The following is a 15,762-nucleotide window of genomic DNA, read 5'->3' on the forward strand; positions in this document are numbered from 1 at the left end:
TGGAGAAAAAATAATTTTATTTTCAATTAATATAATAAATAAAATAAAAATATTTTAGAATAATTATACCTAAGGGTATTTAAGTAAAATAATATACTAGTATTATTTTATTATTGCTAACTAAACATAATAATTATTTATATATACTTAGTTTTATCAAATATAATAATAATTTATACCAAGTAATCTTTAAGGTAATATATCTTTAAGGTAATCCTTTAATTTTGATAATAAAACATTCTCTAAACTAAACACTCCTGTAGAGTTTACGACCATCCTTCCAAATCTATCAACATCTAATGATCTAAACCCTTATGAGAAAAAAAAAAACCTCTTATCTCATTTTAAATTCATTTTTAAAGGTAACAACTTAATATAATAAATTAATATAACATTTAATTTTAAGAATAGTTTCGGATTGAGTAATATTATATTACAAAAAATAAAAAATAATTACAAAAATAGATTAATTTGGAGATTGTTAAATATAAATTATTATTATATTTGATAAAAATTATATGTATAAATAATTATTGTGTTTAATTAAAGATAATAAAATATTATTTTAGTTAAATGACTTTGGTATAATTATTCTAAAATATTAATTGAAATAAAGTATTTTTGTTTAAAAAATTAATAACTAAATATATAATTATAACAAAATCAATATTATTAACTAAGATGAAAGTGATAATTAAATTATCTTTTATATTATATACCATATCCCCATTAGTAATTGATAATTATTGGAATATTTTGTTACTTATAAACTAAATAGAATAATACAAATAATAAAATATTGGTTACTAGAAAAATTTTTATATCTTTTCTATCGAAGGTGAGAAGGTTGAGTATATTTGTAAAAATGATAAAGTATAGGGGTAAAACAGGATGGATAAAATGAATAATTTTATTCAAAAAATGGATAAAATGAAGGCTGGCCACTGGTTATCTATTATTAGACAAGAATGGATGATCAACCTCCAACCATATAAATAGTAATGGAAGAAGTGGTCTTTAAGTTACTTAAATTTAATTACTTAGATTTATGTTTAGACAAAATTGCCTTCTTTATGACCCTCATCAATACCAAACTCTTTTGACTTCCTCCTAGATCCAACAACTCTTTTTTGTTTTTTAATTTTTCTTCTCCATTTTTATCAACTATATATCAACATCAAATTATACAATATTGCTATATATATATATATATATATATATTATAAAAATGGCCAAAGGATTTATACCTACTTAAAATTTAGTTTTTTTTTCAAGTTTTTATCCATTAACTTTAAAAAACTTAAACATCTACTAATGTATTAATTTTTAGGTTAGTATCAGGGGTAAAAATATTATTTAGTAAAAATATTTAAAAAAACTAAAAATTTAATCACATTTTCCTCTAAATTTAAAAAATAACAATTCCCCCCAACCCCACCCAAGATTTTAAAAATCATCATTTCCCCCTTAAGGTTTTGACAACAACTCTCTGACAATGATCTCTTCTCCAGTCAATAGTGTTTTTTCTCCCTCGTAGTCTCTCTTGGTCTCCTTATCATTTTTGTCTTAAACGAAGATGATTCGTTATCTCTTAGACAAAAACATTATTAGCTAGAGAAGAGATTATTGATAGAGAGTTGTCATCGAAATTCTAAGGAGGAAATAATGATTTTTTAAACCTTGAATGGGGAATGAGAAGGGAAAATTATTATTTTTTTAAATCTAAGATTAAATTTTTAGTTTTTTAAATAATTTTGTTAAATAATAATTTTTTTTAACACTGATTAATTAATAAATAGGTGAGTGTTTAAGTTTTTTAAAATTAATTGACATTAACTTAAGATCACTAATTGTTGGATGGGAATAAGTACTTTGCCTATAAAATAATACAAAAGAAAAAGTCTGGTCGTACAGCTCATAAAACAAATAATAAAACTGGCCTTCTATAATTGGCAAATGATTTTTTTACCAAATTAAAGTTAATGATAAAATATACTGATGAAGGGAAAAAGGGAGGATGAGGAGCAAAGTGAAAGACAGTACACAGTTCTTACAAATCCGTCTTCTGACAACTCACATTACAGGGAAGAAGATAAATAAAATATTAGTCTAAGACGCCGACGACTCAGCCGAAGCCAACTCCTCTCTCTAATTCTTGGTTCGATTTTTCTTTCCTTTCAGACCAACCAGCTATTTTCTTTTCCATCTCTCTCACCTCCTGGTATGCCCATCTTACTGTATTCTTTATTTCTTTCTGTTGTTTCTTGTTAGATCTTTTGTGGGTTCTGTTTTCTTTAAATTTTCTGCTCTTTTTCTTTTATGGGTTTGTATTTATTTGTTTTTTTTTTTTTTAAATATTTATTATGTGTAAGTTTACATTAAGTTGTCGGAATTCTCAAGTTTTAAGTTCTTGTTGATGATTTTGTGGTTTGATTTGGAGTTAGTTTGTGAATTTTAATGAGATTATGTGGTCAAAATATGGATTTCAATGCGATCAGATCTTATGTGGTGTGATATGAGCTTCAAATTATGAGCTTTATGTTGAGAGTTTTAATGAGTTTGTTTAGCCTTTGATGAGTTATGGGAGACTGAATTTAACCGTAATGAGTGAATTGAATTGCATTTTTTATGGAGAATTTTAATTGCTAAATAACGAAAATGATGTCAACTAATTAATGGTTAATTGTAGGATTTTTGTGATTGAGTGGGAGAGATAATGTCCGGCGGAGGAACGCAGAAGAGCTTTAGGAAAGCACTGGGAGCCATTAAGGATACTACCACTGTTTCATTGGCTAAGGTCAATAGTGATTACAAGGTATGGTTAACTGCATCTAAATATGAAGCTGGTCGTTCTTTTTGTGGATATCTGATCTTCTTTGGTGGTGTTTAATTTTATAGGAATTGGACATTGCTATAGTCAAGGCTACCAATCATGTTGAGCGTCCTGCAAAGGAAAAACACATTAGAGGTTAGTTGTTGCATGCTTTCTACCTAAATATAGCATGCAGATTATGTTTCTTTGTTTTGTTGGTGCACACATTTGGTTTTTATGCCTATACTTATTTGCCGGTTATCAAAGACACATTACCTGCCTAAGCATTACCTGCCTGTGAAAGAAATAGGGAATGCTTAGGATCTTACGCTCTACTCCTCTGTGCAGCTATTTTTACTGCTATTTCAGCTACTAGGCCTCGTGCTGATGTTGCATATTGTATCCATGCTCTTGCAAGACGGTTATCAAAGACACATAATTGGGCTGTAAGTGTGGCATAAGAGTAACATTTGTTGATAAGAATACTGAAGCAATCAAACATGTGGAAAAATGTCCAGAATATATTGAACAATGTTATGTGTATTACTATTAGTGTCCCAATAAATGATTAAAGTATGAAAAAGCTATCAGCATTATTATTAACAAGCAAAGTAAGATAAAATTTAGAAACACTGATGGAGGACTGCATCTATTGTCATATTCCTTCATTAGAAACTGTTTAAGATTAGTCTGATGTTGGTGCTGACTATCACTGTGAATAAACAAAACTTTAAGGGAAGCATTGTATGTGATGTTTGTATGTTTTTCGTTATTGGGGGATAATTGTGTACTTGACTGGAAATAACTACTAAAATAAGCCAATAAGCTGGTAAAACATTTTTTGATATAACAAAGTATGTATGAATAATTCATTCTTGCATGTCTTTGAAATTTATATCCCTTGTCATGTCCTTTTTACTAATCAGGCTTTATGAACATGAAGCACTTTTGATTGGTTATCGATGTGTTTTTTGTTTTCCTTTATTAATGGACTCAGAGATCTGATTTTAATTATAATGTATATCTGTTTGGCCTTAGGTTGCATTGAAAACTTTAATTGTCATTCATCGTGCTTTGAGGGAAGTGGACCCCACATTTCATGGGGAGGTCATCAATTATGGTCGAAGTAGGAGCCATATGCTTAACATGGCTCATTTTAAAGATGATTCCAGCCCAAATGGTACCTTATATTATCTACAGTGAATTGTTATTTTTATTAAGATTTCAAGTTCATTGTTTTAAAATATGTGCGGTATGCTGCTCAGCATGGGATTATTCTGCCTGGGTGCGGTGTTATGCCTTATTTTTGGAGGAGAGGCTGGAATGTTTTCATGTGTTGAAGTGTGATGTTGAGACGGATCGCCCTGTAAGTTCATCTCTTACATACTAAAGAGTGGACAAGACTTTAATGTTGGATGAAATTTAAATTCTAACAGGGCAAATTTTATGTCATATGATGGTTCTTTTCTGAATTGGTTGTCGGAATTATTAATCTGTGTTGTCCTGCACAACTTCAGCTCGCCCATATATCGGAGGAGAAGTTATGTAGGCCCTTTAACTCATTCAGTAATCTCAATTTTTAATTTTTCCAGTCCTGCCCTATTGACAACATATTCTGTTATTTCCTTTGATGTCTACATGTGTGCATATTTGCTAGTGTGTTTTGTTTTTTTTTTTTAATTGGTTAAAGAGATCCCATTGGACTTTCTCCGTACTGTTCTGTCTGACATTATATATTTCTGTAGCTCTGGTATTTTGTTATAAAATTTGTTTCATTGAGGAATTTATGATCAAAGCACCTTCACAGCTGTGCACACTCAAACCAAAATAAATAATTAAAGAGAGAGAGAAAGAAGGAAGAAAGAAAGAAAGAAAGAAAATATAATTACTAGTGATAAATATAAGTTCTGATGCAGAGAACCAAAGATTTGGACACTGCTGAATTGCTGGAGCATTTGCCAGCTCTGCAGCTGCTTCTGTTTCGAGTTCTTGGTTGTCAGGTAATTCTTTTGAATGTTGTCAATTTAGTATATTATGTCTTAATATAATGATAGTGCCTGTTAACCGCGGACGAGTTTGACTGCAGATCAGTTTTGTACAATAAAGGTTTCATTAATTTTGTTCCTTTTTTCTTCTTGATTTTGTATTTGATTGATTGTGTTTGTTGGAAAATTCTACAGCCACAAGGGGCAGCAGTTCATAACTTTGTGATTCAGTTGGCCCTTTCATTGGTATGTGAAGTTTAAACATATGTGTTTGTCCATCATGCTAACTGTTGTTACTTAAATTATAAATTGAATCTATCATTTCTTATTGTTTTCTGTAACACAAACAGGTTGCTTCTGAAAGTATTAAAATCTATCAAGCAATTAGTGACGGTACAATCAATTTGGTTGACAAGGTAGGCAAAGATATACATATATAAGTTTTTACAGAAAAGAGCTTGGTATCCAATAAATTTTGCTTACATGACGCCCTTAACTATGACAGTTCTTTGAGATGCAACGCCAAGATGCTTTGACGGCCTTGGATATATACAAGAGGGCTGGGCAGCAGGTATTGCTATTCTTGTAGTGTGTACTGAAGGTCCTTTTTCATTTCATGAGTAGACTTTTAATTTTCTGCATTTTTAGGCTGAGAGACTGTCTGAATTCTATGAAATATGTAAAAATATTGACATTGGAAGTGGAGAAAGGTTTATAAAGATTGAGCAGGTTTGACTTTTTTCCTAGTGTTTGTAAAATCATTTTTCTTCCAATAGATTTAGTTTTGTTCTCTAAAAAAATTTTTCCTGATTAATATTTGCATTTATGATGAAGCCCCCTGCTTCATTCCTACAAACGATGGAAGAGTATGTAAGAGAGGCTCCACGTGGTTCAACATTTCGGAAAGATCAGGTAGATAAGTGCTGTTTGTGATCATCAATCATATGCATGTGTGCAGATAAACAATACAAAGGAGCATTGGATATCTTAGTCTATCAATTGATGCAATAAAATTTTGCAATTATGTTACGAATCCCATTAGCAAAGCTTGATCAATTGGTTTTTAACAATACAGAATGGTAGTTGAGAAGTTTTTATGCTAGTTTATTTTATTAAGAGGGATATTCTAATGCATCAACATAAACCACCATTAAATTTTAATTGATTAATGGAACTACATGTAATTCCTGATATATGCTTTTATTTTCTTTTGATTGATGATCATGCATTTTAGTTCAGTATCCAGCATTTATAAATCCTTTTAGTTGAAAGTGTTTTGAATTGTTCAGATTTTCATTAGAATACTTCTAATTGAACACATGTGAATTTCAAAATTACTGCTAGGTGGCTGACAATAAAATTGCTGCCCCTAAGGAAGTTTTGGCCACAGAGTACCAAAAGACCCCAGAGGTGGAGGAGGCAAGGCCACCCTCACCTCCTCCCCCAGAACCGGTAAAAGTAGAAGAACCGGTTGCTGAACCTCCTGATTTGTTGGTGAGTATTATTTGCATAATCTCTTTCTTGGAACTTAGTGATCAGCTGAAGTCTTCTTAGTTACCTTACGGAATTCTTTTTTCCCTTTTCTCCCAAAGGGTCTGGATGATCCTGCTCCAGTTGCTTCAGAATTAGATGAGAAGAATGCTCTTGCTTTGGCTATTGTTCCAGTTGGTAAGTTAATTTCATTAACTTTAAAATGTCTAGCAGAGACTGGCTCAAAATTTTGTAACTTAGTTTGGTCCTGTAGTGAAACAAAATTGAAACGCATCAATATCTTCTGTTCTCACTTCTCAACAATGTATGCTAGCACAATTTTATGGAGAAAAGGCCTCTAAATGACAAGAAAATTAATTAGAGAAAAATTTTGGGAGTTGTGACAGGCATGGAAGCAAGAGAGTGAGATTAAGCTTTTATATTTCAGGTCTGTTTATAATAAAGAAATTAAATTCATGTTTTTTATGATGTTTATAGCCGTTGAGCAACCAACTTCTGTCGCTCCCAATCATACAAGTGGAACTACGGGCTGGGAATTGGCCCTTGTTACTGCTCCAAGTTCAAATGAAAGTGCCACCACTGCTAGCAAATTGGTATTCTTGATTTGACCAATTCCTCTATTCATTTCTATGTTATTTTGAATTCAAATGTTAACTAGGCCCTTAGGCATATATTTTTCCCTCTATAATAAAGGGCTGTTTTGAGTAATGCCTTACTTTGTCAAACTGAATTCATTGAAAAGGCCGGAGGCCTGGACATGCTTACGCTAGATAGCCTTTATGATGATGCAATGAGAAGAAACAACCAGAATGTAAGCTACAACCCTTGGGAGACCCCAGCAATGGCTGGTCCAATGGTGCAACAAACAGCACATGATCCCTTTTTTGCCTCAGGCATGGTTGCCGCTCCACATTCAGTGCAGATGGCAGCAATGATGAACCAACAGCAGGTTTTGTTGTTGCAGCAGCAGCAGCAACATCAGCAGATGATGATGATGGCTCAACAACAACAGCTTTCGAATCCTTTCGGAAACGCATATGGAACTGGTGTCCATACCTATGGCACAGGTATGCCTGTTCAAGCCTACAATCCATATACAGGCCTTATATAGGTGATTTATGCAAGCAAACGGGAATGGTGAGTTTGGGTATTCAGAGGCGGTGATGTTTGAAGAATATACAATTGTGTACCATATGTTGTGCATGTGCAGTGGTAAGGTAGAATCAAATTCTTTCTTTAATAACTTTTGATTGTTGATTATTTATATTGATGAAGATTGGAATAATATTTTTGTAAACAAGCTGTTGATGCGGAAGCAGGAAACCTATTTTTTGTTCATTATTGTTATTATTATTATTCCCCCTTTTACTGTTGTGGTAAGGTTCATGTAGGTGATAGAAATTGATTTGTAACACTTTTATTAATGAGACATTTAAATTTGATCCACGGTTGGTGTGTATGATGAATAGAATTTTCTGGTTGTCAAAAAGTTGAGTTGAAAGGAAATGAATTTTCTTAATTTTGTGCTGCTAAAGAATGGAAACAAAATTTCCTGCATCCAGACATGTCAAACCAAATTCTTAGTGAAGCTGGCAGCCCAACTGCCTGAATTTTGTACCTTTGTATAAGGTTGGATTAAATCGAGTTGTTTCGAGCACGTTTGCCCTATAGAAGTATAATGTCAACGAGAATTGAGTGTGAGAGACAAAAACAAAGATGTCGAAACACGCAAACCCAGCTAAAAATAATAACAATAATACTAAATAAACAAATGATAACAAGAAGCCTCTTTCACCCATGGTTAGAATGACAGTGGGGGAATAGAGTTAAATAAAAGGCCAAAAGACTTCTTCCCACCCAAGGTATAGTGAATCCCCAAATTTCCACCCACCAACTTTCAAAAACCCAAACACCCACCTATGGTTCGGAAAACTAACACCTACCCTCCAAAATTAAGATAAAATTAAGGGTAAAATCGTCATTTAACAATAATATTTGACATTTATATCATTTTACCCCTTTAATTTGAAAACTAACAATTTCGCCCAAAATTAAGTTTTGAAAAGTGACATTTTACCCCCTACCTAGGGTTTCCAATTTTGTTGACGAATTTTCGACCAACGATGGCCGATCTCTCTCCCTCCCGATGTCGTCTCTCCCTTCGGTGTTCAATATTGGACCGATGACGTTTGGATTCGATGAAATCCAGACAAAGAGTCAAAACTCTTCTTCTGGATCTTCATCGTCCAGACGAAGTTTGTTTAGTTTGGACGACGATGACGGTCCAGAAGAGACTGATCTCCTCATTTGGACTGTCGTTGAATCCAGATGTCGTCGGTCTAATATTGAACACCAAAGAGAGTGATAACACTAGGAGGGAGAGAGATCGACCATCATTGGTCGGAAATTCGTCGGTGAAATTGGAAACTACGTAGGAGGGAAAATGTCACTTTTCAAAACTTAATTTTGGGCGAAATTTTTAGTTTTTCAAATTAAAGAGGCAAAATGATATAAATGTTAAATATTATTATTAAATGATGATTTTACCCTTAATTTTATCTTAATTTCAAAGGGTAGGTGTTAGTTTTCTAAACTATGGGTGGGCGTTGGAGTTTTTGAAAGTTGGTGGGTGAGAATTTGGGAGTTCACTATACCTTGGGTGGGAATAAGTCTTTTGGCCTAAATAAAATGACCAATTCTAGTACAAGTCTCTATCATTTGGTTGAGGTGGATATCTATTTGTATTAGATATTAGAGTATTAATATCAATAAAATATGTATTTTTATATGATTTGATATTTAGATGATATGTCATCATTTCATTAAATTATTTTAATTAAAGATTAAAAAACTTAATTATATAATAACAATTTATCTATTTATTCATTTATATATTTACAATTTATATTATTATGTAACCTCACACTTGAGATGTGGCTACAAATGTCTAAAGATACAAATGACAATAGGATGGGTTATTTATAAAATTATAATACTTCGTTGTACTAGATCATGTCCATTCTTTGTAAATCAGATATTTATAATTTTAATTTACAACTAAGAAATGCGGTCAAAATAACTCAATAATGACATGCTAACAGAAAATAAATTTTTTTAACTAAACCATAATATAAATCCTATTAAAGATAATTTTCCACCCAAGTTTAATCTAATCTCAAAAGTATACTTACAGCAGATAAAAAACTAAACACTTACTCATGAACTAATTGCTATTAAAATTTTTAAGTAGAGATAGTGGTAAAATTGTTACTTTATTCTTAAACCTTAAAATCTTAAAAATTTATACTATTTTCTCCCCTTAGTTTAAAAAACTAATAATTTACCTCTATGATTAAACTTTAAAAAATGTACTTTTCTCCTTTTTCTGGGTTTCATCTTTGGTGGCTTAGAGAATCTAGCCAGTGATTGAGAAGAAACCCTTCGTCGTCCATATCTGGATGTCTTTCATTGTTTGGATGACATGACAAAGGACAATTCACATCTTCCAAACGACAAAGGATGACATTTCGTTGTTGTGGGTGATTGTCTTTTGTTGTCTTTCGTGGTTGAATTTGGAAGATGGATAGAAAGTGCAAGCCGTTGATCAGAATGGTGGTGGCCAAAGAAGGGAAACAAACCCTAGAGTGAAATCTAACTTTTTAAACTTTGATAATACGGTGACGTGTTATTTTTTAAAACTTGGGGGGGGGGGGGGAGGATATAAATTTTAAGGTTTTAGGGTTTAGGGATAAAATGATAGTTTTACTCTTACCTCTAATTGAAAATTTTGGCAAGTTGAATCAATTTGTTTGGAGATTCTTTGATTAGGGTTGGTGTGGCTTCATGTGTCGTTGATATGTTACTTCAGTAAAATGATAGTTTTACCCTTACCTCTAATTGAAAATTTTGACAGTAGTTAACCCGTGGGTGAGTATTTGGATTTATCATCTGTCATGAGTATAATTTTAAGGTTATGTTAAAACTTGGGTGAAAAATAGTCCTTTTCCTTTACATAAAACCCCAACCAATAATAAATTTATTTCTATTTACAAATAACTGACCTCATCCATTTGCCTATAAAAAACTTATTCCCACCCAAGATTTAGTCCATTGACAAAGTTTAATCCATTAATTTTGGAAAATCCAAGAACCTTTTTATCTATTATTACTGTTAGTGAAATTTGTTAATAATAAGAATATAAATGTCATTGTTTTCCTTGAATATTAAAATCATTTTAAGCATGTTTTACATTTAAAAATATTAATTTTATTTTTACAAAATCTACAATGAAATAAATGTAAGGTGGTTGAAAAAAATTAAAAATTTTTCCCTTTATCCTGTTCATTTTTTACATCTGCAACACGGATGATATTTTGGCAAGTTGAATCAATTTGTTTGGAGATTCTTTGATTAGGGTTGGTGTGGCTTCATGTGTCGTTGATATGTTACTTTAGTAAAATATAATCAACTGATTAAACAAAAAATCGATGATGGAATTTGAATTTTAAAATGCCAACCGTGTCAAATGTAATAAATGTCATAATTACACATGAGATTGACAGTTAAAAATTTTGGACCCAAATCTACGGGTAGAATTAGTTTAGAAAGTTTTAGCAAATATAATTATGACATGTGGAATTGGTTTTGTCATTTCACGTAGAATGAATAAAATGATTTGAATTTAAAAATATTTTATCGATTTGAAATTGAATCACATGGCGACATGTGGACTTACGAGTTTAAACCAAAGAAAAGGAAAAGGAAGAGTTTTATTTCATTTCTTCCTCTTCCTTGAAACTTTGTCGAGTTCTCTATATGAGACTATCGTATGTGTGAAAATTGTTAAAAGGACATAACAATGATGACAAAATCAACAAAAACTATACTAAGGGCAAATGATTTCACACATACACAGTGTGAGTGTTTTTACTATTGTTTGAGGACCACAACCACAGTGTCAATGCTCTATTTAGAGTTTAAAAGTTAGTAGATTATGTCTTATCACTGTGGAAGTGTATTTCGGCAATGAGTTTTATCAGTTTTTTTTTTTGTGGTCATGGTTTGGTCTTTCCATGGGTTAGCATGTTTGTTATAATGTTTATTTATTGTTTGTACTAGGTTGTGGACTGTGTGTATGTTTAAAGTACATTGGTTTGTATGTGTTTTGATGTTTTTTAGGGTTTCTTTCTTGAACATAATTTTGTCTTGTGTTAGGGTTTTTTATATACTAGTATAATATCTGTATAGTTTAGGGTTTTTGTTGCTTATATATGGATTGTGCACATGTTAATGTTTCAAAATATTTTTTAGGATGTCCTTCGACTGTATGGGTAAGATTTTATTATACTTCTGTTATGCATATGTTAGATTTTGTTTTGAGGCTTATATAATATAGGTTTTTAAATTGGTGTGATGTTTTTACTATTATCAGGTTTGGTTTGGTTTTTATGGTAGCTTATTGTATGTGTTAAGATTTAATATTTCAAAGATTACTGTTTATAAGCTGCTTACTCTCTATAATGTGTTGTGAGTGTTTTATAAGATGTGATTATGTAGGGTTTGTATTCATTTGATATACGTTGCATTATGTGTTTGCTTTTGTGGGGTTTGAGTATTATGATTGCTTACTATAGTGATCGCATAAATGGAATGAATTATCTCTTATTTAGACTGAGATTCAAGTGAGAAATAATTGTATTTATAACACAATAGTATATAAGTTGGAAACCTTAGAAAATAATGCTACTGGTATGAAGGATTGTTTTAGCCTTAAATTATCTTTGGTATAACAATGCTGCATACTAATGATGTGTTAATGAAGTTTCATAAAATGACTAAAATGTATCATGTTTATACACTATTATGTAGTTAGGAATAAATATATTAGTGGACATTACAATTCATTAATTGACAAGTTTCTTATTCATACATTGTTATTTAGTTAGATAATTACTTGTTGACATTGTGTAAAATGAATTTAATGTGCACTATTTATACACTGTCATTTAGGGTTTAGGGTTTAATTCAATTTCATTAGGCATTGTCCATTGGTTTGTTATAGTGATTGCATAAATTGAATCAATTGTCGCCTGTTTAGACTTGCTTGAAATTAAGGCTTGTAAACATGTTAGGATGATGTTTGGAATTATCTTACATGATTTGAATTGAAAATCACTTCAAAATAAGCCTTGAAACAATGAAATCAAAGGCTAAAATGGAGACTGAAGTTATGTTCTTTTCGTCATGATTCCATTGGATTTCAACAACGTTAACGCTGGTAATTGGTACGATGATGACCATTAGCATGGGCTCTTTAAAAGCCCTATGGTTTTCGGCCTGATAGATGGCTGAAAATGATGAATTTGATCAAAAAATTTCTAGGGTTCTTTAGCCATTCACGGGTTGCATTCAAGTTAGGAAAATTCGATTATCCAACTTGTTTGGTCAATAGGTTGCTCAAACCTATTGGTCAATGGTTCAATCCGATTTGTCAACTGGATGACTTAAACTGGTTAACACCCATTCAGGTCAGTTGACCGATCACTAGTCAGCGATGGTCATCAACGGTCAAAAGTCTAACAATAATGCATGGTGATGTGTTGATAATGCATGAGGCTAAGTTCCAATGTGTGATAACATGTGTGACACTGTTCCGATGTGTGAATGTGCGTAAGGGCACTATCTCGATGCATGAAGGCTCTTGGAACCTTGTTTCAGTGCGTGAAACCATCCTATCGACATGTGACTGTTAGGGTAATGCCCTAGAACCAATTATCACAATTAATGTTAATGTAATATTTGGTATTTAATTAATAAAAATGACATTTATATTATCTATATATTATTGAATAGATAATTGTCCTAAGAATAGTTGAATTGTGATTAGGTATCAATGCTCGACACTTGATCATGATAACCCTATATGCATATAAGGTGGTTGTTCTTGAAACGTCTGTAACTATGATAATATCATGATAAAGGGAACATATAATAGTGATAAAGTTATCATATTGTTGAACAACCTTATTGAAAGATGATGATAGTTCTCATATGTTGAAATTGTTTATTGATGACTTTGGTGCAATACATGGGTGCATGTTATAAAAATGTCTACTGGACTTACCCACCAAGAGGATTTTTGTATAGATGATTACTTCAATATCAATGAAAAATATCATTTTAATGAACGAAGGTACATGTGATAATTAGATTTAAGGTCATTGAACCATCTTATACAAAAATTGATATAGTTTGACACCAACCTAACGTAGTAAAATCAAAGGATTGCTATAAATATGGTGATTAATCATATCGAGATCTGTACGAAGACTATGATGGATCAATAAAAAATTCGTCACTCTTGAACACAAGAGTTGACATCTTAGTTAGGGTCTACTGACGAATGTCAATGATCAATTAAATCTGTGCCTACAGTGTAATTGAATTGATGGTCGATTCAATATTATCTAGTCATTGACAAAAGTAAACTATGTATGAGTAATCGTATTATTGATAGGTTAAAAGAAGTCACATGCTAACCTCTAAAAGTTAATCTTGGTTTGTGTTCGGATAGATGTCGAATCGAAAGCTTGATAAAATTCAATTACTACAAAAAGAGTTGATGAACTCTGGAGGCTTGAAGATTATCCAAGTTAGATACAGTTCAAATTTTGGATTGAGAATCTAAAGACTTAGAAAGATTAATAAACCTGAAATACATTTTAATATATTTTGGGACCTTCGTGTAATAATTCTGCATTGGTAAGATGTATGTGAGAATTGGCAGAATTGAATTAGATTGACTCAAATCCACATCATCTAATTTGAAATTCAAATTAGGATGATGTGAGATTTTATCTTAATTTGATTAATTAAATAATCTCATGAATCATGAGAATTAAATAAAATATATATGCATTTAAGAGACATTGATTAAATGTATAGCTCTTGTGAGTTGTACATTCATGCACACAGGTGGGACAATTCCCATCTAAGTTGTGCACACTTGGGACATTGTTTTGTCCCAAACATGCATGAGGATGCTGTCTTGGACATATTCAAGTCCTAGGTGCCACATACAATTTTATATATATATATATATGTCTCCTCGTTTTAAAAAGAATGAATATTATTATTTTATAATATTTTTTAACCCTAGCAACAACACAAAGATATCCTTCCCTCTCACCTAAAGTTATCCTTTGTTCTAACAGGCCATGAGCACAGTCGAATCCTTCATAGTTACTGCTTCATGTGGATAACAAGGAGCAAGCATATGCTTGGTTATGAGGATGACTTATTTGTGACCTCTCTCCATCAACAAAAGACGAATGAGCCATCCACATAGGTAAATCTAACGAAAACCTTATATTTGGTTTGTATGTTTGTGAATTAATCTTACTACAAGGATGATCCAAAAAGGGATTTTACGAATTGTTTGATATTAAATTACATTTTTAATTTGTTATTCCACTGTCGAAGATCCCAAAATTCTTACAATGACAACTATTTGATGTTCAAATCGATGTGTGGAACAAATCCAATGGGTCTTATGATGTGTAAAGCATGTAATACCTCGTTTTGGATCATGCAAATGTGTAAAGATGTTTTGAAACATATGTTTCTAAATCATGCAAATTTGATGAATATGGACTATTATATGAAGTATAAGATGTAACTATTTGATACTCTAATGGTGCATGTTTGGACTACATATATCATAAATATTTAGACTTAAAAATAAGTCGCAAACTTTTAACTAGAAAAGAGATAATATATGGTCTAATATGTCCACGCGATTTATTGTAGTTAGGGACCAAAGTGTAATAATTCTTAGGTGTTTATGCATAAAGAAAATTTTGGTAATTGGGCTTTATCCAATTGGTAAAAATAAATCCATTTGGATATATCGTCTCTATATAAAGAGACAAAATTTCACAATTTCGCATCTGTTCATACATATATAGAATGCACGCCTATGCATTTGAAACACCTAGTTATGCATCATGCTCTAGCAAGCATTGGTGTGCTAGTCAACGCGTCTTAGAGTTCATGCTTTGTGTAGATACCTAGATGCATCCCTATTCTTGGGTTTGAGGGGTGATTGCAACTAATCTTGAAGGTTGCCAAAGTAAAGGAGCTGCCAAACACATGTATGAGTTCTTAGAATACCTTATGGTTGTTTGCCATGTTTGTGATTCAATATTCCTACAAGAGTGATCTTAGTCAAGGTTATGCAGTTTTTTTATGTTTGTTTTAAAAATTTTAAAAGATGGTTTCATTGTCAACGAAGGCCACATAACCTTACAGTCAGTTAGTGGAGAAAATTTATATGAAACATCTTGAGGGATTTAAGGAGTTTGAAATAACATCTAGTTCACAAGTTAGGGAAGTCTCTTTATGGTTTGAAGCAGTAACCTAGCTAATGATAAAAAGCTTTGACTCTTACATGTTGAGTATTAGCTTTACCATTT

General features: G+C 31.8%; 1 protein-coding gene across 1 annotated transcript; it reads left to right on the forward strand.

Annotated features, from left to right (window-relative positions):
- The first annotated feature begins 1,981 nt into the window (after positions 1-1,981).
- On the forward strand, positions 1,982-7,734 carry LOC123195192 (putative clathrin assembly protein At5g35200). Its single transcript, XM_044608839.1, has 16 exons — positions 1,982-2,221; positions 2,690-2,815; positions 2,899-2,968; positions 3,161-3,258; positions 3,851-3,992; positions 4,078-4,178; positions 4,729-4,812; positions 4,993-5,043; positions 5,148-5,213; positions 5,303-5,368; positions 5,446-5,526; positions 5,632-5,709; positions 6,142-6,291; positions 6,390-6,465; positions 6,766-6,881; positions 7,031-7,734. Exons 2-16 carry the CDS (start codon positions 2,717-2,719, stop codon positions 7,397-7,399), a joined length of 1,647 nt encoding a protein of 548 aa, XP_044464774.1. The 5' UTR covers positions 1,982-2,221; positions 2,690-2,716; the 3' UTR covers positions 7,400-7,734.
- Positions 7,735-15,762: the final 8,028 nt, after the last annotated feature.

The sequence above is a fragment of the Mangifera indica genome, chromosome 13 (genome assembly GCF_011075055.1).
Source record: "Mangifera indica cultivar Alphonso chromosome 13, CATAS_Mindica_2.1, whole genome shotgun sequence".
NCBI classification, from domain to species: Eukaryota; Viridiplantae; Streptophyta; class Magnoliopsida; order Sapindales; family Anacardiaceae; genus Mangifera; species Mangifera indica.

Excerpts from the sequence above, each read along its gene's own strand:
- LOC123195192 (XM_044608839.1), top strand. The coding sequence starts at position 2,717 with ATGTCCGGCGGAGGAACGCAGAAGAGCTTTAGGAAAGCACTGGGAGCC. Across the intron at positions 2,969-3,160 it reads AAAGGAAAAACACATTAGAG|CTATTTTTACTGCTATTTCA; the intron begins GTTAGTTGTTGC and ends TCCTCTGTGCAG. Across the intron at positions 6,292-6,389 it reads CTGAACCTCCTGATTTGTTG|GGTCTGGATGATCCTGCTCC; the intron begins GTGAGTATTATT and ends TTTCTCCCAAAG.